General features: G+C 42.4%; 1 protein-coding gene across 15 annotated transcripts in view; it reads right to left on the bottom strand.

Annotated features, from left to right (window-relative positions):
- Window positions 1–23,776, bottom strand: part of LOC310767168 (uncharacterized protein) — a 393,524-nt gene that overhangs the window by 159,505 nt on the left and 210,243 nt on the right. Inside the window, exon 6 of one of the 15 annotated variants that reach the window (XR_014550653.1) lies at window positions 8,379–8,963. The exons of 12 other annotated variants lie outside the window; for them this stretch is intronic. Coding sequence is in view for 1 of the 3 variants with exons in the window: in XM_083624129.1 (XP_083480255.1) it covers window positions 17,609–17,636 (28 nt within the window). In the remaining 2 variants the exon portion in view is untranslated. Of the gene's footprint in view, window positions 1–8,378; window positions 8,964–17,517; window positions 17,637–21,567; window positions 21,657–23,776 lie in introns of those variants that run through there. 2 more of the 15 variants (XM_083624129.1, XR_014550654.1) reach the window with 2 other exon arrangements.

The raw sequence follows: 23,776 nt of genomic DNA, 5'->3' as shown, positions 1-23,776 counted from the left end.
CTGCCTTCCCCTGCCCCCCAATATAGAGAACTTGAGTAACTGAGATAAGTAAGTTGTTCGATGAAGCAGCAAAACAGGCCAATCATTCAGTGACCCCTGAATGACCATCAACGTATTTTCTATCCTAGGCCAAGAACTACTTAATTCCAGACATCAACACACATACATGAAGTTACTAGAACCATATGGTCACCAGAAGTTGCTGCTGAGTTAGTGAAACCAGAATCCATTTTTCCATCACAAATGTTGCTATGTAATAAATATGTAGATGCAGACACAAATCTATACTTCCAAGTTCAGAAACAGAGCACCGAGTTCAGAGTCCAGAGCAATAATTCAGCTGATTGAGCTTCCTGCCTCCCAAAATGGCCAATACTTAAGGAAATGCAATAAAACTGTTGATAGGCAATTTGATCCCTGAGTGCTGAACACATTCATTTAGAAGTAAATCCTACTGTCTTCAATTAGTAATTCCAAATATTTTTGCTCAAGCAGTGTTAGGAATGGTAAGGGCATAAGAAATCTATCCAGGATTGGCAAAATAGTAAATCTCAGCAGGATTATTTATTTATTAAACATTATCAGTGTGCATGGCACATTCCAGAGTATGTTCTTGCCCTCCAAGAACTTGCAGTCTAAAATTTAACGTCGGAAAGCATCAGAGGTGAAAATCAGAGAAGCAGTCTCTGCAAAAAATTGATCTCCTCGGTTAGCATGTTTTCACAGCCCATAAGATATGGGCTGTGTTTGCCTACCAACCTCATGGATCAGGGAAATAGAACTTATTTCAGCCTTAGTGCTGTATTCTCACTGGCAAAATTTCAGTGGGAGGATGCCTGCATATGGTGAATGTGGCTAAAAGGAAATTGGATGGTGCAATGGATGTGGCTGTTTCCTTTAGGCTACATTCCAGCCATGTAAAATCAGAGGTTTCTACACCCCTCCACACCCATCTCTCCATTTAGGCAAGCAAGATGCATTATTGTAGTGCAAGGATAAATGTGGATGGCCTGGCCTGACGAGAGGGAGCATAGCCTAAGGGAGTCCCAGGGGTCATGAGGACTGGATTATGTGGCTTGGAGGGCCACATTTGGCCCACAGGCAAATGGTTCCCCACTCCTGCCATTGAAAATCCATTTTCCCCCCTCCCCCCATGCAACTTAAGAAAACTATGAACGTATCACAACTCATAAAGAAACAACACACAAAATCATGCAATTGCACCCAAGCATTAGTCCAGCTTTCTAAATTATTGTATATAACTAGCACCTACTTCCCAGGTGGAAGGTTTGGTAAGCAGTAAAAATTTAGAATCAGAGCTCCTACTTCTCCCAAGACAACTAGTCATTATTTGATGGTCACAACTACATAGGCAAGCAGGACTTGCATGGATAGCACAGAACAAATAAGCAACTGTGGGAACTTAGGAAGATCCCCCATACCATGTCAAACTATTTGCCCATGTCTCTAGGGTTTCAGAGGCAGAGGTCTTTCACATCACCTGCGACCTGGTTCTTATAGCAGGTGATGGCAGGGATTCATTCTGGAGTCTTCCTCATACAAAACAAGTGATCTGCCACTGGGGTACAGTCCTTCCCTGTGGAGCTAAACCAGGCATAGGCAAACTCCAGCCCTCCAGATGTTTGGGACTACAACTCCCATCATCCCTAGCTAACAGGAACTGTGGTCAGGGATGATGGGAATTGTAGTCCCAGACATCTGGAGGGCCGGAGTTTGCCTATGCCTGAGCTAAACCCTTGTTCTTGTTGGCAGCTTCTCTTCAAATGTACCATCTCCCCCACTTCCAGTTGAGCATTACAGTTGCTGTGGGAAGCTGCCTTAGTTTTAAGGGAATTTCTATCCCTCTTCACAAATTAGCTTCTGAAAGGCACAACTTCCAGTGGCGTCTACACTGATGTCCAAATGATTTCAATGTAAACACCGCTTAAAGGAACCTCTGACCTGATGTCAGACACATCATGCCAATAAGCCTTTAGCTGGCAGATAGGTTCATGCCCTAAACATTAAGGATTTAAATTTATTTTTTAAATCATCAAATGTAATTATTGATGTTCTCATCATGCATTCAAAAACTATTCACAAGAGCATGATCTCATTCTCTTTCATGTTCTACGCAGCAGGGAATGAAGGCTGGTTTTTTTAACCCCAACACAATCCAAGTCGAAGAGGTCAGCTTTAAGATAGAAATAAAACATTGTTAAAGTAGTATTTTTTAAAAAGGATTATTTGGAAAGACTGATGATGTCGCTAACTGGCACAATCATCAATAATCTATCCCTAAGGACAATCCAAATCTTTGGGGCAGGTTATACTGAGTTATGCTGCTTGTAGGGACAGAAATCACCTCCATGGTGGGCTGCTGCAGAAAAGTGGTTTGTTGTATAGGAGCCATGGAGAGCAACCTAGACATCAGCCCTCTTAAATGTTAATGTCCAATGATGTCTTATTGAAAGTCCAAAAGGAGAGACTGCCTGAATTCATAAACAGGCAAACAATAACACAGGCGTAGGCAAACTCCAGCCCTCCAGACGTTTTGAGACTACACTTCCCATCATCCCTGGCCACTGGTCCTGTTAGCTAGGGATGACAGGAATTGTAGTTCCAAAACATCTGGAGGGCCGGAGTTTGCCTATGCCTGCAATAACACTAAATCAGAAAGCTGCAAAAGTTAAAGATATGTGAAACTGTGCAAGATAAATCCTGATGCAGCTGGGGATGTTTTCACAACACTTAATATATGCAGTGGAAGGTGCAGAGACACATCAATTGCTGACCATTCCAACTATAGGACCTCAAGCAGGATCTCAATAATATGAATGCCTACTGCTGACCAGAGTAAATCTTATTGGGCTAGGTGGAGCCATGCTGTGGCTCAGGAAAAAGAGCAAGAGTGGGAGAAAGGAAAAGGTGGCATTAGGTCCCCATAATCTAGCAGGTCCCTAATCTAGTAGGGCAAGGAAAGGTGCTATCATAGAAAAATATAGAAGTTGTCTACTTCCTTACCTCTACAAGACTCAGAGGACATATGGATGTGGGGAAGGGACATTAAAACACCGAACCATCAAATGCTTTCAGGATGAAAGAACTATGGCTCTTTCATGTCATAAGCCCTTTGAAGTCTTGGTATTCCTGTACACACTCACAACTAAACATGTTTGGCCACAGCTAGAGATGAGTAGATCAGTCTATTCTCAGTCTATGGTCCCCCCTCCCAATATATCCGTTCACTCCTGCTTCTACCTTAATCTGTGTGTTTTTTTTGGGGGGGGGTTTGTTTAAATCCACAAGAAAATTCTCATTTAAAATTCTAAAATACGTAATTATACCATATTTAATCACAATATGCATACTTTCTGAATGTATCTTTATGTCCATCTTTAATGCATTTCGGTACATAATTTGAGCAAAGAAACACAGTGCAAAAGTGCAGAGGGGTGCAAAACCTAATGGATACTTGTGTACATATGAGGCCAAGTTGTAAGGCTCAGGTCTGCCTGCATCGGGATCCACAAAGATCAAACTCCTCAAAGATCCCTAGCGACAGCAAAACAGCACAGGCAGGTGATGACCTCAAAATAAATAACCGTTTCCCTCTGCCACTCTGCCTTCCCACTATAAAACACACAAGATGATTTAGTTATTTCGGTGTAATTACACCAGGGCACCCTTAATTATGCTGAAAACGCTCCGAATTATTGTACCCTGCTTTCAGTTGCTTCCTCTTGCCCCCGCCCCCACATCACCCAAAATGAGAGAAAGAGTTACGGAACGACCTACAGTGTATGAGAGCGCCACACTGCACTCATTATAAGGTCAAGTGGGGATCTTGACTCAATAAGAGAAAATGGTAACAAACATCAGTAGCCGATGCACTGCAGTGAGGTCGTCACGTGACAAAACGAGGAACCCTCGTGCACCTGCTCCAACGGCGTACAATCTGAGGGTTTCCCCCTGGCTGATGTTGCTGCACCTGCTCCACGAGCTCTTTGGGTAAAGGATGTGGGCTGGCTGCAAGCAGTGTGTGCTGCTCTAATGCGCACCTGACATAAGGAGGCAAAAGGCAGATATGTGCCCACACAAACAGACGCAAGTCTATAAATACTTGACCTTAAATGTCAGCACACAGGAAGAAGAAAAGGATGGGAAGCAGTTTCTCACTAGTGGGTACGATGGGGGAGGGGAGGCGGTCTTAAAATCATAACCACAGATAGTGTAGAGCTCTTTTTTAAAAAAAGAGGATGATTGTAAAGAAAACAATAATAATGGTTTAGCTTTTTAAAAAAAAAAAAAAGTATTGCTTGTACATAGTGTAAAAGCATGTATGCTGAGCAGGCAGAATACAATAGCATATAAATAAAGCAACCGATTTACTTTGATGAATTTGCTGCTGTTGTTTATATGCAACAAATTCAATGTTTGGTGCTTTTTTTAATGCCATTGTGATTACTGTGAGAAGCTTTGAGTGCAACATTTGTTGTTGGAAAAGCAGAATACAAATATCAAATCAACTCAAAATAAAAAAGCTAACTTCAGAATAAAAGCACAGAAATTCTGAGGATACTGAGCTTTTCACCAAATATAATTTACTTTCTCTCTCCTTCTCGGTCTATGGATTTCATGTTGTTCTGTTGCTTCACTTCTGCAGAATCATCACACACAGCTCCAGTGATAACACTTGACTCTCAGCTGTTTACAGCCTTGTTTTTTCTGAAATCTATGGGACAGATCAGCCTTCCCCAATCTGGTGCCCTCTATATTTTGGAGCGTGGCCACTTGGTCAAAGATCACCAGTTTACAGCCCAAAACATATGGAGGACATCAGGCTGGAGAGGCTAGGACATATAATGATATAATATATTATGTTAAGCAAGTTGGGACAGATTGTAACAGATTATAAAAATACTCCTTTCAGATGCTATTAAACAAGCTGGGACAGATAGTAATAGATTATTAAAATACTCCTTTCAGATGCTATTAAACAAGCTAGGACAGATTATTAAAACTTTCATTTAAGATTATATTAAAACTCACAAAAATCATAAGAGATGTAGACGCCCCAAATAATAATCCAACTTCCCCAAAAAGAAAGTGTAACAGTCATTGAAGAATGCCAAATTACAACTGACCAAAATGGTGATAGCACATATCCTGTTTGTTCAAATTCACAAAAGTTCAATGGGGTTGACTTTCTGATGCTTAAACTTGCAGTTTCAGACACAAGAGGGTGTAAGCAGGTAGTGCATTCAATGGTCAGGACAAGGAGGTGCTCCACTGCTTTTCACACATCTCCTTGCCTTTTCTTCAAGGTGTCAGTTCTCCACCCTGCTGCATCTAGATTCTAGACCAACCAATACTCTTAGATAGAAAATAATAGGTTAGGATTTCATGAAGACTATGCTTGAGTTTTAAGGAAGGCCCACAGATAACTCATAGATTTTCAAGCTCTAGGCTTGTCAATTGTTTTAATCTTTTAAGTCCCTGAGGAAAGTTTGCTTATCTGTTTGAAAGACACTTAAATGCACTGTTTTGCACCCTTACAAAAAAAAACTTCTAAGAATAATATTTAACAAGCATTCTAGGGCAAATGAGTTGCTTCTTATTGCTGTTGCAATGCTGAGGTTTAAGCAATGTAGCTCTATTTTCTCACACTGACCTCAGATGAACATTAAGTTGTACTGATCTTCAGACAGGGAAGTTACACTAAATCCAGACCCTTACAAACTTCCCTTACAAACCCTGACAGAAGTTCAAAGAGCAAATGCTGGCTCCCTTCTCTAGCAATAAATTTTATTTGTTGATTGTTACTGGGAAGCTATTACACTTAATTCCTGGTGAACTACTATGTCCTCAAAAGACCCTGCTGTGACAAAAACTCTGCATTAGTACAGGATATGAGGATTCTGTGTCAACAAAGAAATATAAAAGGTGGTGGTGGAAATTGTTAAGTTCCATAGCAAAATAAGGATTCTAGAATTTTGCCCAAGATGATTCACCTGAACTGATCTTTCAAGAGAATAGTGCAACCGTTACTCTTTAACAGCGCTGCACTTCATAGACACTGCAAATTCCCCGATTCAGACCATATTTTCTACAAGAGAAGTAATTCTCTAAATGATTTGAATCCCACCATGGTTTCAGGACCAAACCTGCTTCAGTAGCCCTAGTGGTGCAATCTGTGGCAGGTGTTGATTCCTTGAGTTCAAATCCTAGGATGCGGGGTGATGAAATTTGCTGCTCCAAAATGTGGCTTTTGTGTTCCAACTCACCTGCCCTGCTTTTTAACATCTTTATCGGGGCTGGGGAGCCTTTGGCCCTCCAGATGTTGCTGGGCTACGATTCCTACCATTCCTGATCATGAGGCATGCTGGAGAACACCAATGAAAGATGGCCTGCAACAACATCTAATGGTCCACAAGTTCCCCATCAATGATCTACACCAAACTGCTGACTACATTCAGAGATTTGGGTGGTGACAACTCTATAAATTCTTTCTCCCTTTTCCACCAGATTCTAATGAGGTGGTAGAACCTGTGAGCAGGCATCTCACATCACTGATGGAATGGATGTGGGCAAACAAATATGAAACTTGTACCATATAACATGAAAATATTGTTGCTTGGGTGTTCTGCTGAGCTGGAATTAGCCTGCTTTTCATGGGGGTGTCCTTTCCTGGGGAACTGGGCTCACAGCCTGATAGTTTCCCTGGATTTGGCACCGATGCCTGATGCCCAGGAGACATCTTCAGCAACAGAACCTTTGGCTGCCTACTGCTCACCTTGCCCTATCCCATACCACAACCTACAATATGATGTTCAATAGTTTCTTTCCACCTACCATGGCAATTATAATCTAGGCCTACAATGTCATTGAGACAAGGGTGGCGCTGTGGTCTAAACCACTGAACCTCTTGGGCTTGCCGATCAGAAGGTTGGCGGTTCGAATCTCTGTGACGGGGTGTGCTCCCGTTGCTCTGTGCAAGCTCCTACCAACCTAGCAGTTCGAAAGCACGCCCAAAAGGTGCAAGCAGATAAATAGGTACCGCTCCTGCAGGAAGGTAAGCGGCTTAGTCATGCTGGCCACATAACTCAGAAAAACTGTCTGCGGACAAACGCCAGCTCCCTCGGCCTGTAAAGCAAGATGAGCGCTGCAACCCCAGAGTTGTCTGTGACTGGACTTAACTGTCAGGGGTCCTTTACCTTTACCTTTTACAATGTCATTACGTAGATTCTATTTACCTCAGAGGATGAGTGATTCACTAAAGGTACACCAGGATAAAAAAGAATGATCTCTCTACAGTGGACACTCAGGTTGTGAACGTGATCCGTGCGGGAGGCACATTCGCAACCTGCAAAGTTCGCTACCAGCAGCGCCACGTCTGCATACGTGTGGGTTGCGAATCGGCACTTCTGCGCATGCACAAAGCACGATTTGGCACTTTTGCACATGCTCCGAAACCCAGAAGTTACCCATTCCAGTACTTCCGGGTTTTGGCGCATCCGTAACCTTAAAAAAACGCAACCTGAAGCGTCTGTAACCCAAGGTATGACTGTATATGAAGTATAATGAACACCTTTGTTTGGCTGTTGCTTTTTGAAGCTTGGGCTGCTGCTGGCATCCTGTTCTTCTCTCCTCCAGCCAAGCAGACCTCTCTAGTTAATGAAGACCAAGGAAGAGGAGGCAAACTTCAGCACATCCACTCTCGAGTCATTCTTTACAGTCAGATTTTGAGTCAAGCATTTTCTGGAAGACTGGGATTGAAAACAAACAGCCGTGTTCCTTAGGAAGGAAATATGATCTGACTGTGTCAGGAAAGGGAAACTGTTTGGAAGTCTAGACTGTCCCCTTCCCCTCCCAGCCTCTCCTCCTCCAGGGTGTTTTCATTTATAAAGGGTGGGGGAGGAGAGAAATTAAGATAGTGCAAGACCATTTCTCCCTCCACTTGTCATCAAGAGACAAAGCTGTTTGATGCCACTGCAACTGAGGTGCAGCTGAAGCATGAAGAAGGGAAAGAGGAGGCAAGTCAGGAGAATTAAGGAACAAGGTCTGGAATGAACGGAACTTAACATACAGAATTGTGTGAAATCAAATGGCAAGGAATCAAACCAAAGACATCAAAGGGAAGAAACCAAGTCAGGAAGCAAAACAGGAAGCAGCTAGCTTGCAACTAAAGTAACGTAACAGCAAGTTGGTTTGTATTCACAGCACAATAAAGAAAACAAGGCTAAAATCAGCCCTATGAGATAGTGCAGGCTAATGTGGGTGGGAAACCCATGCGAATGAAGAAATCATCAATTCTGTTAGTGAAGAACAAACATCACCAGTGATCACTGACAAGGAGAGTAAATACAATGATATCCTGCACTTATATAGCTCTTTATTGCATCCAGATAACTTTCACATACATTATCTCAGTAAGCAACACAACAACCCTGTAAGGTTGGTCCTCATTAGTGCAGCTGGGAAACAAGGAAATAACAGTTCGTCTTGGGCCAGGAAGAGAATTCTTTACTGTAGTGAATTACAATCACTGTGCTCTATCAACTTTCAAATCCAATTGCGGCAAAGAAAGGATGCTTGATGCTGCCAGGCAGGCACAGAGAATAGCAGATCAATAAAATGGATTTAGCAGAGTTTATGAAAAATCCAGGGCGAGGAGAACACAAGGCAGAAAGGGACACTTGAAGGCCAGAAGAAAGTTGTTGTTGTTGTTGTTGTTGTTGTTGTTGTTGTTGTTGTTGTTGTTGTTGTTGTCATCGTTGATTTAATCGCTTATATCCTGCTCCTCCTTGTGTTGAGCCCCAAGTGGTTGAGAGATGCTCAGGAGAAAAGAACAGAAAGGCCAAAGTATCTTCTAGGCAGAATCTCAAAGAGGATGGCAAGTAAATGTTCTCACAAGGCAAAAGACCTTGGAAGACATATATAGTCACACATGAGTTTCAGACCTAAAAGGAGAATAAGCAATTCAGCTATTAACTGTACTGAAGAGAGAGAGAGAGAGAGAGAGAGAGAGAGAGAGAGAGAGTCAGACTTCAACAGTTGTTTTTGTCATCTTGTTAATTCTTTCAGGAACATGTGAGCAGAGAAAACTGAACATACTATTCTATTGGCTCATAGCATTACAGTCATTTGTAATGCCCCAGATTAGCTTCCCAGAAACAGGCAATGGAATCAGGTACTTTATGAGACAATATCATACTATTGCAACATGCATTTCGTTTAGTGGCAGATCTCAACCAAACACCTAAAATATTCGCTCTAAGTAAGCAATGCTTTAGAACTGCTTTGAAATACTGTTCTGGTTTGCATGTGTCTTATCTTCATGTGTTCAAACAAATGCCCTTAAAATATGCTGCCAATGTGGCGGTTTCGTGGAAGTTGTAAAACACAGTGGGGAAAACATGGTTTCTGTTACACACTAGTCTAGCCACATTAGCAGGCCAAAACATGCAGGCATGTTTATACATATTACAGACCCATTAAGCTAACTGCTGACTCTATCCCCAATTGCCCTTTGTCTTCTGGTTCCAAATAAACCAAGGGCTGAACTTCATGGTACCACTGCAACACTGAGCATTCTGTCTTGTACTGCCATTATTAAATGCTATGAGGCTGTTTCAAATCTGGGGCTTCTTCAATTAATTCTATACTAGGAAAGGGCAGATACAAATCCTCTGCCCGTGTGCCTGACAATACTGTGCCAATAATTTTTTTTAATATGAAATGTTTAAAAATGGCACACAACTAAGTCAATGAGGTTTAGGAGGTCAATTTTTGTTTGGTAAACAAGGTTAGCAAATTGCAACAAAGCTGTCCAACCGCAGTAATCAGCATCTGGGTAAATGGCATCCACTCACTCTCTCTCAGTTGATAGGCTATTAAATAGAAATAGCTATTTAACTGAACCATCTTCTGAAGAAAAGGCTTAAACAAATTCAGTTTATGCCACCATTAAGTCTTCCTGTCAGGTCAAAAGCACAACATCATATGTATATGAACAAATACAGAAGCTGAACCTGAGTTCTTTGTGAGGGACTTTTGAAAAGTTTTATTACAAAATGCAATCAATGAGGCTGAAATCTGAGTTGAAGGCCAGTATGCTGGCAGGGGTGGGGAGATGCACCATATTACTATAGCTTCCCTCCCCACAAATGCATTGCCCCTTCTAGAAAAAAGATACAGGTACTCCTGGAGGTGGGTTTGTCATTTTCCACTTCAAATGACAACCACAGAGGCTACATTGTGTAATGTATGGAAAATAAATCTGTCTCATACAAGCAAGCAGCTACACATAATGCATACTTCTGAACTTGCACATATAAGACAATATTAGAAACAGAAGTAAGTGTGTATGTTTAACCTGGTTGTATGCAAAGAAAAGTGGAAAAGGCGTATGGACAGAAGACAAATTTGTGGCCAGCGGTCTTTTATTACAAGCCAGGAGTAAGCCATTTTTAAAAGAAACAAACAAACAAATGGCACAATGTTTTCAATAATTTTCCAGGTTACGCTCTTAACTGGAAAAGGGCAGGAAATGTGTATTTGTGAACCACAACAGCCACAGAAAATTTCGTAGGTCATGGAAAAATTTTGAACTCAGAGGGAAAAAATCAGACCTGGTTATGATTGAGTAAAGCATTCAATACATGTTCAAGCAATTGCTTGGCTGAATCCAAAGGTCACTCTAAAGACCAAATTCCTAGAAGGAGGCTCAGATTCTTGTTGACAAAAAAAGAAAACCTTAAGCCCCACGTCAAGGTTTATGAGAGGTTAGGCCACCTCGCAAGCAGCTCTGACAGCTTGAGGAAGGCATCTGCTCTTTCACAGTGAAAAATGCTGAAATATTTGTTGATATATATAAAATATGTGAAAATCTCTGGGTATTCTCCAAATTCATGAGGTTTATCAGCAGCATGCGCCTGGCCATTACTCTAAAAAAATAAATAATTCAAATCCCTTATATTGTAGGGTCACACAAGCAATGATTTACTCATGGCCAAGGAACAAATAATTCAATAAATGTCTTTACAGCTGGTTAAATGCTGAAACAGAATGAGGCATTGAGTAACTGCAACTGCAGCAGCCAAGGAGAACACTCTGTCGTATGAGAGTTCTTACACTGCAAGACACCAGAGAACCCGATTGCTCGTCCATTGTTACTTTACCCTTTAATGCCATACACATTTGAGATCATCATATTCCTCAGTTTTCCTATGCTGATTTGATTACAGAGGATTTGTAGCTTGCGCAATTAATTAAACACAGCTAGGTTTGCGTGAGGTCAAGTGAACAAATGAATCACTGAACAGAAGGGAGTCCTGAGTGCAGACAAATTTATTCAGAGAACAAGGGTTCTCCAAACAGGAGTCTAACTTAGCCCTGAAAACTCTACCTTCCCATTTTCGCCCTTGCAAAACAGTAATTAATGTCATATTGTGGAATGCAATCTTAAGGTTCTCTCATCGGGGGGAAAATCTCTAATAAAACAGACAGAAATATTAATGCAGCTATTCTGGATAACGCTCCATTCTTCTGCTGAGTACCGTATTTTTTGCTCTATAAGACTCACTTTTTCCCTCCTAAAAAGTAAGGGGAAATGTGTGTGCGTCTTATGGAGTGAATGCAGGCTGCACAGCTATCCCAGAAGCCAGAACAGCAAGAGGGATTCAGAATATTTTTTTCGTTGTTTTCCTCCTCCAAAAACTAGGTGCGTCTTGTGGTCTGGTGCGTCTTATAGAGCGAGAAATACGGTAATTGGCTAGCATGTCTCTCCTGCAATGTTTCAAGAGCAGGGTGAGGGAAAGTATTGACATCTGAATACTAAAATGTTGTGGGCAGGAGTCACCTAAGGTGCCCCATCAGCAGAAGTACTGCACAAGGACTTCCCCTGTGAGCTCCCCCAGTCTGACTCGGGGGTAGATATAACCCCCAGGACAGTGTGCAGGGGTAGCAGAGGGGCAGTAATTCTGCCTGGCAAATTCTTGCACGGACAGAACATTTATAATAGCGTGACACTGAATTCTACCCTGAACATGTAATCTCTGTTTAGTTTTTACACAAGAACCTCAAAGTAAAAGCAACCAGATAAAACTGAAATAACATTAAAGAATACTGTAGTGCTGTTTATTTCTCTCTCTCTTTGAAAGCAACCAGTGAGATTTCAAAAGGCTGGCCCAAGCAATTTTGTACTTGCATTCAGATGGAGACATGTGTAGACTTGACCTGCACAAGGTACAAGTCCCACGTTAATCTTTGCTAGCCCAAATGGACTAACAGGATCAATGAGAGTAGTCCAGTTAAAATGAGGGACTGTCGAGTCAAAATATCTCTTTTGTCGCCCAGGACTTCTTTGTCCACTTCCTATTTACTACAGCAGTAGAAGACCATCACAGGTACAGATCTTGGCAGTCAAGCCACTATAACATAGCATGTCCCCTAACCTCTTAAGCAGGTGTCATCACATCTCCATGCATGCAAATCCCTAACACCACACAGTGGCTCTCACAAGCAGATATCTACAGCCCACCCAGAGAGGTTAGCAGAGGTTCTCTAAGTGACCAGATGCCCCATCTATTTCATAGAGCAATTTGAGAACCACAGACTATAACTTTAAAGCCATGTGAAAATTTCTAGAAGACTTAATTAGGGTTTTGTTTGGTGTTTGTTTGTTAACCCCGTTTCAGTTGACTTTCTTCAAACAGCTCTTCCGATGCTCTTCAAAACAAGAGGAGTTAAACACTACAAGGAATCAGTTTTAAAGCCAGCAATGTTGCACAACTCTTTCTCGGGCCCACAGCAGTGTAATGTGAACAGAAAAGGGAAAAAAACCAGAAATTCGACGTTGTTTCCTTAGCAGTGGTGGTTTGAGTAACTAATATTCCACAGCTTAAATCAGCACCACAAATACTTAAAACCAGAAGGAGGGGAGGAAATGCTGGAACAAAAATACACTCTGAAACATTCCCATCTTCATGGCAGCAAAGTGTAGAGGGAGGATCACTACCTTTCTGCCACCATGACAAATGTCGTGTTAAACCCTTTGCTAAGGGCACAGGGGATCCACTACACCCTCATGAGGGAGTTGCACATGTTTCCCCCAGTGTGCGACTCTACAGAGGTCATGACAATGAACTCATGCTCCCTTCTTTCTCTGCTTCTGCCTTAACATGGGAAGCAAGAAACACTTGATTCCCCTTACTACCTTCCCAGTTGACTTCCGAAGCACAAAGATAGCAGTGCAGGTGGAAATCTGTGAGTCCCACACATAACACTGCAGTAAGTGAGGAAATTTGTGTTCTCTCTCTCTCTCTCTCTCTCTCTCTCTCTGTCTGCAGTTTCTGTGCAAGGTGTGAAACAGTTCTGAGGCAAGTTGCATTTCACAGCTATAACAGTTGATTTTTGTTTTTGTTCATAAAAAAAGCAATATATGATGTACCTTTTAAGGAATTTATCTCAACTAATTGTTGCCTTGAGATCTTGGATATTCTGCAGTTCAGAGTCCACAAGCACAAGGTTTCTTAGAACATAATCTATTTTAAACTGTGCAATCCTGAACTAGGGCTACTAAGTTCAATACTGTCAGGAAAGCATACATAGGATTGCTGCCTGAATGCTATCCAGGGGGAAAGGAAAATATCAATGGGATAGTGTGTTAGTAGGTTGCAAAGTATTTCAGGTTGTTGCTAATGTATTAAATCCATTTCAAACATTGTGCAAAATAGATCCCCAAGCAACCTGAGAGTATTACCTCCATTTTATCATTATTGCTATGGCATAGAAATATCTCTTTGGCTGTTTGAAGCTGCAGGCACTACCTCCAGTCAGGTGCTAAAACACCATTATGCCTGTCTATTGGCTACATTGGTTGGGGCTGTAGAGACTAACACTGTATGCAAATTATATTATCTAGTTATATTTGTAAGTGTCAGGCTGCTGTGCTTCAGAGGTGTTGAGTGGGTGGGTGTTTTAAATTCATATTGTTCTTTGCCCTGTGTCCCCTTACCTGGCTTTCCATGATGGGGTGGGGTGGGGTGGGGAGGAAGGTTCTATATTTCTGTTTTCCACAGTATTTAGATTCCTGCTCTGAGATTCAAAAGTTTAAGAGACTAGACTCAAACTAATCCCTTGAATGTGTGGTTTCTGCCAAGCCCATAACCAAAGTACCAGTCTTTCAAATGATCATCTCAACAATATCTCTAAGGCTTTCTCATTTTTAAAATTTCAACAACTAACTTCATTCTATTTTTGCTTCAGCCGCAGAATGCATAGAAAAATGCATTATTGCAGGGCAAAATGTGCATAAAAATGCACATTTTAGTGAAAATAAAACACAAGAATATATTATATATAGGGAAATTGCTTTTTCAAAATGGATATATTGGGCAGAATTGCATACAATGGTACCTCGGGTTAAGAACTTAATTCGTTCTGGAGGTCCATTCTTAACCTGAAACTGTTCTTAACCTGAGGTACCACTTTATCTAAAGGGGACTCCCGCTGCTGCTGCGCCACCACCGCACGATTTCTGTTCTCGTCCTGAAGCAAAGTTCTTAACCCGAGGTACTATTTCTGGGTTAGCAGAGTCTGTAACCTGAAGCATCTGTAACCTGAAGCGTCTGTAACTCGAGGTACCACTGTACAAAAATACGTATATTAGGAGAAATTCACACTGATGTATTTTCATGAGGACTTTTATAAAAAGATAAAACTGATGCAGAACTGAGAACAAGATACAGAAAAATTAGAAGCCTGAGAGAAACTGAAACTGATAGACTCACCAATCTCTGTTCCAGTATCCCTGACTCCCTGACCTGCAAGGATGGTGCAAGCAGTACATGCAGAATGATTGCAGCAGAATACGAAAGACAGTCTGGGGGAGGGGGTTGCCATTGTGCTGAATCCTCCAGCTGCCTTGCATGAAAAGCAACCACCAAGAATAGCATAAGGCACTTGCAGAAGGGAGAAAAGGATTTCTTTAAAAGCCTTCAGAGGAACTCCTACTAGGGAGGCCAGAAGACTGGGTGGTTAACCACACATACTTCTTTTTTAATTATAAAATACATGAGAATGCTTGTTATGTAGACATCCAATCATACCCGATTCTTCCAGCGGACAGATAGGAGAGTTTTTTGGCAGTAGGCATATTATTAGGCGCTTCTCATACAGGTGTTAGCTGCCTTCCCCCTGTTGGCTTTCCTAGTGATGTTTTGAATTATTTAAGATGGGGAAGCATAACGGAATTTAAATTATTAGTATTAGTAAAAGCAAAGGTAAAGGGACCCCTGACCATTAGGTCCAGTCGTGACCGACTCTGGGGTTGCGGCGCTCATCTCGCTTTATTGGCTGAGGGAGCCGGCGTACAGCTTCCGGGTCATGTGGCCAGCATGATTAAGCCGCTTCTGGCGAACCAGACCAGCACACAGAAACGCCATTTACCTTCCCGCCGGAGCGGTACCTATTTATCTACTTGTACTTTGATATGCTTTCGAACTGCTAGGTTGGCAGGAGCTGGGACCGAACAATGGGAGCTCACCCTGTCGAGGAAATTCGAACCGCCAACTTTCTGATCAGCAAGTCCTAGGCTCTGTGGTTTAACCCACAGTGCCAACCAAATGGAAGTTCCAATTCTTACTACTGCCAGCCTTTGCAATCCAGAAAGAATTGGATATCTTGTTTTTGCAGCACGTAAAGTCAGAAACTGAACAAAGCAAAACCCTTTTCAAGGGCAATTGTGCTGATGGCTTTCAGTTAGTTTAAGAGAGAATTACAAGAGAGGGGAAGGGAAAATTCTAAATTCCACAGCTTCGCCACATCAAAACACAATGAGTGATTACATATATACTTGGCACTGAGCTTACATCACTGTTTGTATGGTTTAGATACTCTAGAGAACGGCCTACACGGCGCGATAGCTTGTTGACCTCATGTAAATGATCTCATCTTGCAGAATGAGATCACGAGAATGTGATCAGCTCTGCTGCATTCATGTAAGTGGTTTTGCAGAGCTGACAGCTCACCCCAACATTATCACTGCTTGGTCACACGGTGGGCAAGGGGGCAGAATAGAACAACACACGTAAACAAAAAGGAGATGTCTCAGCCTTTAAAGGAACCATTTGACCAGCCCATTCTAACTACCGTGATGAGAAGCCTCCCCCTAAGGGTCTCTGAGCCAATCATGTGAGCGCAGTTAAAACACAAAGTTTCAAGATCAGATCTGGGACTCTATATAAAAACTCGCTGAACAACAATGAGCTCATTGTGACTTCATTTCGGGCTGCTAATTCTCTTCAGCCTATGAATAGTGAAAATTGGTTTCAAGGCAAGAGTGGGCGGGGGGGAATACCCTCGGTTTCTCACACCTAACTAATTCTCCGCCTCAGGCCTTCCATTGCTGGGGCTGGTGTGCTCCACTTCATACTGCTGCAGCTTCATTCAGCATTTGGGAAGCATATGGTTGAGGGAGCACTGAAGTTTTCTAGTTCAAGGTAGGTAGCCGTGTTGGTCTGCTGTAGTCAAAACAAAATAAAAAAATTCCTTCCAGTAGCACCTTAGAGACCAACTAAGTTTATTATTGGTATGAGCTTTCGTGTGCATGCATGAAAGTATTCTTCAGTGTATCCTTCTGTGTGTCTGAAGAAGTGTGCGTGCACGCGAAAGCTCATACCAATAACAAACTTAGTTGGTCTCTAAGGTGCTACTGGAAGGATTTTTTTTTATTATTTTGAAGTCCAATTTGTTTTCCAAAACCTGACAAAAAGAGACTTTTTATCCAGGAGCAATTTACAGCATCAATACTGCAGAGGTTAAAGAGGAGGTTCCCTTTTCGTGTGAAATGCTTGACATTTCAATGGTTTTCAATTCTCAATAGCTGAAGTCTCTCTCCTCCACCCCTTCCATGCAACCACCATCCATTTCTGTAGCTGCCTATCATCTGTTCAGGAGTGCATATACCTGGGAAATATGCAAGGGTAACTTCAGGGCAAATATCAGGCCTTTCGAGCATGATATGCATGAATCAACTTTGTTTCTGGAAGATTTCCTAGGTGATACAACAATGCAGCGGACAATAGTTTTCACAGCGGCACAACAAACAATGACTTGGAAGGATCTTTGCATTGCAACAGTATGAGCAACTGAAAGGCACTGTCAACTATTCTCTCCTCTGCTGGCCCCCCTACCCATTTGTAGGCATCCTTTTACTGCCCCAATCCCTTCCCCAAAGAAAGCTTGCTAGCCGAAACAAGAAATATATATATATATATATAAGCTAGGTGCCAAATGGCTCTTTAAACCAGGGTTACAGTAGCCAAAACAAAATGCGTAGTTGCCATTTTTTCAACACAACTTTTTGGTTTCGGAAATTCATTCTGCTTATGCAGATAAAATATAACCGATAGAATTCTACAGGATGTGTGGCTAGAGTGTGAAAACAGTCAAGATCCAAGGATCCCCAGGCATGCACGTCTAGATGGTGGAGAGGTCAGGCGCCATCCTGATGCACAGGCATCTTCACTTGGTTGCAAAGTGGCCAATTTCGAAAGCTGGGGGCACACCAAGTAAAGCTGGGACAAAGCCCCTGCTGCAACTCCTATTCATACCAAGCCAGGGCTATGAATCTGAGAAGAAGCCATCAATATTACATTAGTTGCATTACATTGGCTCCATTTACCCTCATTCCAACTGTCAGGACCAAGCTGCTCCTTCCAGTTTTCCAGCTCCCCTACCTAAGCCTTGTAAGTACAGGATCCCAACAGTGGATGTGAGAATGGCCCCATCCTATATCCCACGTAACCTTCTTTTCAAAGGACAGTCCTTATTTGAAGTGCTATCAGAGGACAGTCCCCCTTTACAAGCAGAGCTTGATTTGAAGCTTTCCAGTCCAAGGAAAAAAAATAATCGTAAGAAAGGAGAACAGGAGTCTTGAAGTCACCCATCAACAACACTAGGACACCAGACTGAGCAGGCACACGGATAAAAAATCAGTCACAGTCTTCCCTACTACAGTGGTATGCATTGTATTATTATTATTCTTGCATTACAGCAATTATTTCCAAAATTGCATCTACAGATATTAGTACATGTTGCTTTTATGGGAAGCTGCTTTCCTTGTTTGTTCTCTTTTTTGGCAATGCGTATGTGTCCCCCAATACTTGTCAAAACCTTGGAGTCCATTAGTGGCCAAGGCAAGGAGTGAAGGCTAAGGAGTTACTGGCTAAGGACTTGGTCCTGGCTCTGAACCTGATGCTGATGGTCAGCGGACCACTGAAACCAATGCTGGCAGGCAAGAACCACTGAACCAGAGCTCACAGCATGAGGGACTACAGAAGTGCAGACAGGTCCCTCATGGGTGGTGCACCAAATGCCTTGCATGTCACCTTGCCAGAACAACAGGAAGTGTACCAGCTGGGGGATCATAGAACACAGAAGAGCCCAACTTCAGGCCAACAAAGACAGACTAGGCCCAAGTTCAACCCTTGTTGGAAAAAGTTGCTAACTAAAAGTCCTCTTTTATGCCTTCAAGTGGACTTCAGCCATGAAGTCACTGGATTACATTAGACTACATACTCTCAATCTAATCTTCCTCACAGGGTTGTTGAAAGGGTAGCATGGGAGAAAGGCCATGTACACTGCCTTGACACACTTATAAATGAATGGCGCAGCAAGGATTCAAGTTGCATAGAAGAGTCCTGTGCACACTGATGATCTACCAACGCAGCTGGTCCACTACAAATGGCATCACCTGAACCATTTTTATTTTATCCCAAATGAATAAGCACTGCACACACAGCTTCATGCACCACAGGGTGCTGTGACTTACTATTTCCAAATTGTAAAGCGGTTGAAAATGTTCAACAAGTGGAAAGAAACCTATTGTTTTCCCAATCTCCAGCAGTTCCCTTGACTCATGTCAATGTTATCATTGTACTATTGGAGCTGACAGGTATTGGCAAGAAAATGAGAGTATGGAAAGCCATTAGCCTGTGTCTGATTTGATACCCTTTCTTTTGTTGAATGGAAAAGAACAGCACAGTGCAATTCTGCACTATTACAGTAAGTCAAAAACCTGAAAACAATTTTATTTTTTGAAAAGTACTTTCTCTAGGTTTTCCAAACTAAGAAATAATGAGACCAATTTCCATGGCACATCATGCTACATTTTCCAGAAGTACAACAAATATTTACTGTAAACAAGCAGCAGGCAAATTTCAGTAACGATTATTCAGGGAAGTCATAACCAACCTTTTCACCATTATTTTCCTTTTTTTTTTTTAACCAAATGACTTTTCCTGTTGCCCTGAATCATGGTGTATAGAAAACAAGCCTGAAAGATTTTAGCAACAGGAAAGAAAAAGATCCAGGAGGTTTGTTTTGCCAGCAGTGAATATGCAAACCTCACTCTCTGGTTCCCTACACCCAAAATACTTTTGCATATCCTGCCTGGTGTGGGAAATGTTCTGCAGCTGCAACCCTGCTTTATCCAAGACTTCTCTGCCTGTAACATCAATTTTGAGAGGAAGAAGAGAGTACCACATTGTAGGCATGTAAAATATGCCACATGGGCATATATGCCGAAGTTTATCATAGGCACTTCAGTTCTCACTGAAGTACTTAGAGCATGATGGGGATCTTTATGAAAATAATCTCCAAATTATTTCCCTCTTGGGGTGTCAAACTATTACATACACACACACACACACACACCCTCTCTTAATTCTGTATCTAGGTCTTATGCTTCCAAATGTGCCCTGGCAACAGATGCCTAGAAATCATACAGATAGAAGCTTGCCTTGATTGCTTTTGACTTTGCTCACAGTCCAGACATTTTCATTTGCTTGGTCTCACATTTCCAGTCAGATGGTTCTGCCACTACATTGCACCGTGCTGACCTCCCTGCTGCCTTGCCCCTCCACCTCTCCCTCTTGGTAACCTGCAGCAACACACGACCTTGAGAAGCCTGATCAAGCACTGCAGTCCCCCTGCCACTGCTGGAAGTAAGTCTCACTGAGTTCAGTTGAGTTTACTGCAGGTCAATGGGTAAAGGACTATAGCCTTAAACTGCAGAATTTACTAACTTCCAGTTAGCAAGTCCTATCAAACTCAGTAGGACTTACTTCTAAGTAGATATTGTGCCATTAAGTTACGAAACTATTAAAATTTTCTGCTAGTTCATTTTCAGCACAAACTATTATTTGTACTCTGGGGATAGGAGGAAGTAAGGTCAGGGGAGAATATGAACTGGGATTAGGAATGAGGGGGAAAGAGGAATTGAGTCAATCCCCTCCGACTGAATTCCCCTAAAAAATCCCAACGTCCCAGGGAACATGATAACAACTATTGGATTACACTACAGGGTTGTCATGAATTAGCTCTCCCACCAGCAATGTGGGTGTAACAAAACTGGGCTACTTTGCAGAGTGGGCTTAACCAATGTTCTCATGTTTCCTTACAGGAAAAACAACTGGATTTGTATTTGTATTGGCCAGGTGATTTTCTAAATATATAAAACTCACAAGTGTCAAGACTTGAATAGGAAACTTCCAACTTTGCTGCTATCTTTTGCATTAGGGTAGAAATGTTCCTACCCCATAACAGCTACACAAAACTTCTGGATTTCTGAATTGTTTTCTAGGAACAGCAATCGCTTTGCCACCAAGGACAACCGGACGGGGGGGGGGGGAATAAACCAGGAAGCCCTTTCTTCAGACAATGGGTGTGTTTTTATCTCTTGTTTTTATCTCTGTGGATTACAAACATCTACCACTGTTGTGACTATACTCAGTGGCTAAGAACCCTGATAGTTGATAGAAGGCTCAATTCTCACAAAAGCACTGGAAAGGATACAGCCTGCACATTTTGCCTGTTTCCGCTTCTGTAAGGGCTGGAGACTTTGGCCAGAAAATGAAAAGGTGGGAATCTGGGGGATTCTAAGGAGCAAGGCTAGAATATGGGTAAAACCCAGGAAATGAGGCACAGAAATCTGCCTTATGCAGAGCCAGATCATCTAGCCCAGTTTCGTCGACCCTGACTTGCAACAGCTCTCCAGGGTTTTGGGAAGGGATTTCTCACAGCCCTACCTAGAAATGCTGGGGGGTGACCCTGAGACCTTTTGCAAGCAAACCAGTTTGCTTCATCACCAACCTTTAGCCATTCCCCAATAAGCTTAAAAACACATCTGGAAGCAGGCCTGCCCAAATGTGCACACATGGTGTCATTTCATGTCATAAGATAATCTTCATGATTTCTCTATATAGGCAAAACTGTTAACTTAGCACAATGTGACCAAGCCAGACAGGTGTGGCATCATGCAGAAATGGTTATAAATCAGGCGTGCACTATGCCTATCCTCACTGCCTTAAATCACCAACTGCACAGCTCTTCTAAAAACCAGGAGGTGAGGCAGGATTGCCTTCTTAGTTAAAAAAAAGAGAGGAGAACGGGAACATTGCCCATTGTCAGCTGCCACCCAAAAGGATGAGAGAAGTGAAGGAGAACAAAACTCAGGCACACTGTCATTGGGGAGCAGATGGCTGGGATACAGCAAAGCCTTTTAAGATGTAAACAGGGTGGCCCTCAGGATAAGAAGGAGGAGGCCTCCATCAGCAGCTGCCGGCTCTTCTGGTTGTGGCAGAGGCAACCTGGTAGACAGAGAGGGGAGAGCATTTTCTATAAGCCACTGGTCAAAGATCTTGGAGGGAATAAAGAGGCAGCTGCACAAAAGGGAGTTTGTGTGCATGTGGCTGCCCTGGTGTCAACTAGGAATGTGCATCCATCTATACACATGGCCACCAACATTTACCTGCTGATTTTTAATGATGCGAGCAAAACATCTCAGAAAGATACAAGTCTTTCCATTGCATTTGTTTTGTCATCACTTATGATGTAACTTTTTGCATTAGTCATCCTGTTCAGTAAACACACTGGCCCAGGATAGACTGTGCGGTATCAAGGTCAGTCACATAGCACATTTCAAAAACACATCAGCAGTTACTGTAAAACACCCGGATATGGGTATCTGTTTACCTATGGAGAAAGTTTAGAATCAGGTCAAAACACCCTTTTTGGTGGTACAAAATGTCAGGGAGGGGAGTTGGGGCAGGGGAGAGGGGGGTTTGATGTTCAGTAAGAAAGGAGGATTGAAAGCTCTGTGGAAATTGCTACTCCTAAAATATCAGGTAAGCTTAGAACTACTCAGTGTAGTTTGTGACAATGTGTGAGGTGGTGAGCAACATTCCCACACTTTTCTCACGCATTTTGAAAAAGAATATATGCCAAAGTCTTCCCAGCCCCGAAGGTTTCCTCCTATCTGCCAAAAATAGGCCCATCATCCAAATAAGCAAATAAGAAAAACAAAAAAAACTTGTTTCATAAATAGCATCCCTCTCCATTTTTGAGATAATCCTGTGAATTTATGAGCTGGTTTTGGTTTTGCGTTTTGCTTACACTGGACATTATTTTGATGTTATAAAAAGAAAAGCAGCCTAGACAAATATTATCTCCAAAATAAGTTAAGATATCCTGAGCAGGCTCCTACTATACTTCATGTAAAAAACAACAACAAAACCACCCTTAATTTCCTTGAGCAAAATTTCTACCATCTAAACTCGTGCTGGATAAATGAAGCAAAAAGTTATGCAATCATGTGTCCTAATAAAACTGCACTAGTAAGCCACCTTTCATTTAGCATCAGTGTAATAAGGACAACAATTCATATGAGATGGCTGTACTTGATATTACTAACCCATTGCTAAAGGGTACATAGTCTTAGTCCCAGTGTTCTTAATCAGATACCATCTTTGTTTAAGATTAGGTCTGAAACAAAGACAGCCCATATCTCTCCCTCTCTCGTGAAAGAGATCAGTCCCTGTTGGTTCAGATCTAGGGTAGCTTGAGAGCTACATTCCCCTGTGAGCAATCTTCTGGGGACTGCATGCCCATGGCGGTAAGAAAAGGTAAAAGAAAAGGACCCCTGAACGGTTAAGTCCAGTCAAAGGCGACTATGGGAGTGGCGCTCATCTCGCTTTCAGGCTAAGGGAGCCAGCGTTTGTCCACAGACAGCTTTCCAGGTCATGTGGCCAGAATGACTAAACCGCTTCTGGCACAACGGAACACCGTGACAGAAACCAGAGCGCACGGAAACACAATTTACCTTCCCGCCACAGTGGTACCTATTTATCTACTTGCACTGGCATGCTTTTGAACTGCTAGGTTGGCAGAAGCTGGGACAGAGCAACGGGAGCTCACCACGTCACGGGGATTCGAACCGCTGACCTTCTGATCGGCAAGCTCAAGACGCTCAGTGGTTTAGACCACAGCGCCGCCCGCATCCCCGTGGTGTCAGAAGTGGGATGGTGAGCAGGACCAGAGGCAATGGATGTGAGACTTGTACATCTTGTACCATAAGCTACATCCAACCACACAGAGGTTTCTACACAAACACCCCTCCCCAGCATGCATGCAGTCAAGCAAGAGAAATCATCACAGTTAAAGGATACAAACCAGATAGATAAAAACACTCAAAAAAAGGCGAGAGGTATGGCCCGAAGAGAGAGGGGTACATGGTATGGGAGAGTCACAAGAGTTGGAAAGAAAGGTCTGGAGGGCTGTATTAAACAGATACAGAGTGATGGAATTCCCAGATTTTGATGGGTAGTGGCCCAGCACCAGCGTTCGAAATTCACCTGGGCACCAAGGTGGCATCTGATGTCTCCACCATCTGGAGGTGCATTCCTTGGATATTGACTGTTTTCACAGAGTA

This window comes from Podarcis filfolensis (assembly GCF_964270895.1).
Source record: "Podarcis filfolensis genome assembly, chromosome: 7".
Lineage (NCBI taxonomy): Eukaryota > Metazoa > Chordata > Lepidosauria > Squamata > Lacertidae > Podarcis > Podarcis filfolensis.
Note: the sequence above shows the minus strand (reverse complement) of the source record. Positions and strands in the feature narration are given on the sequence as shown.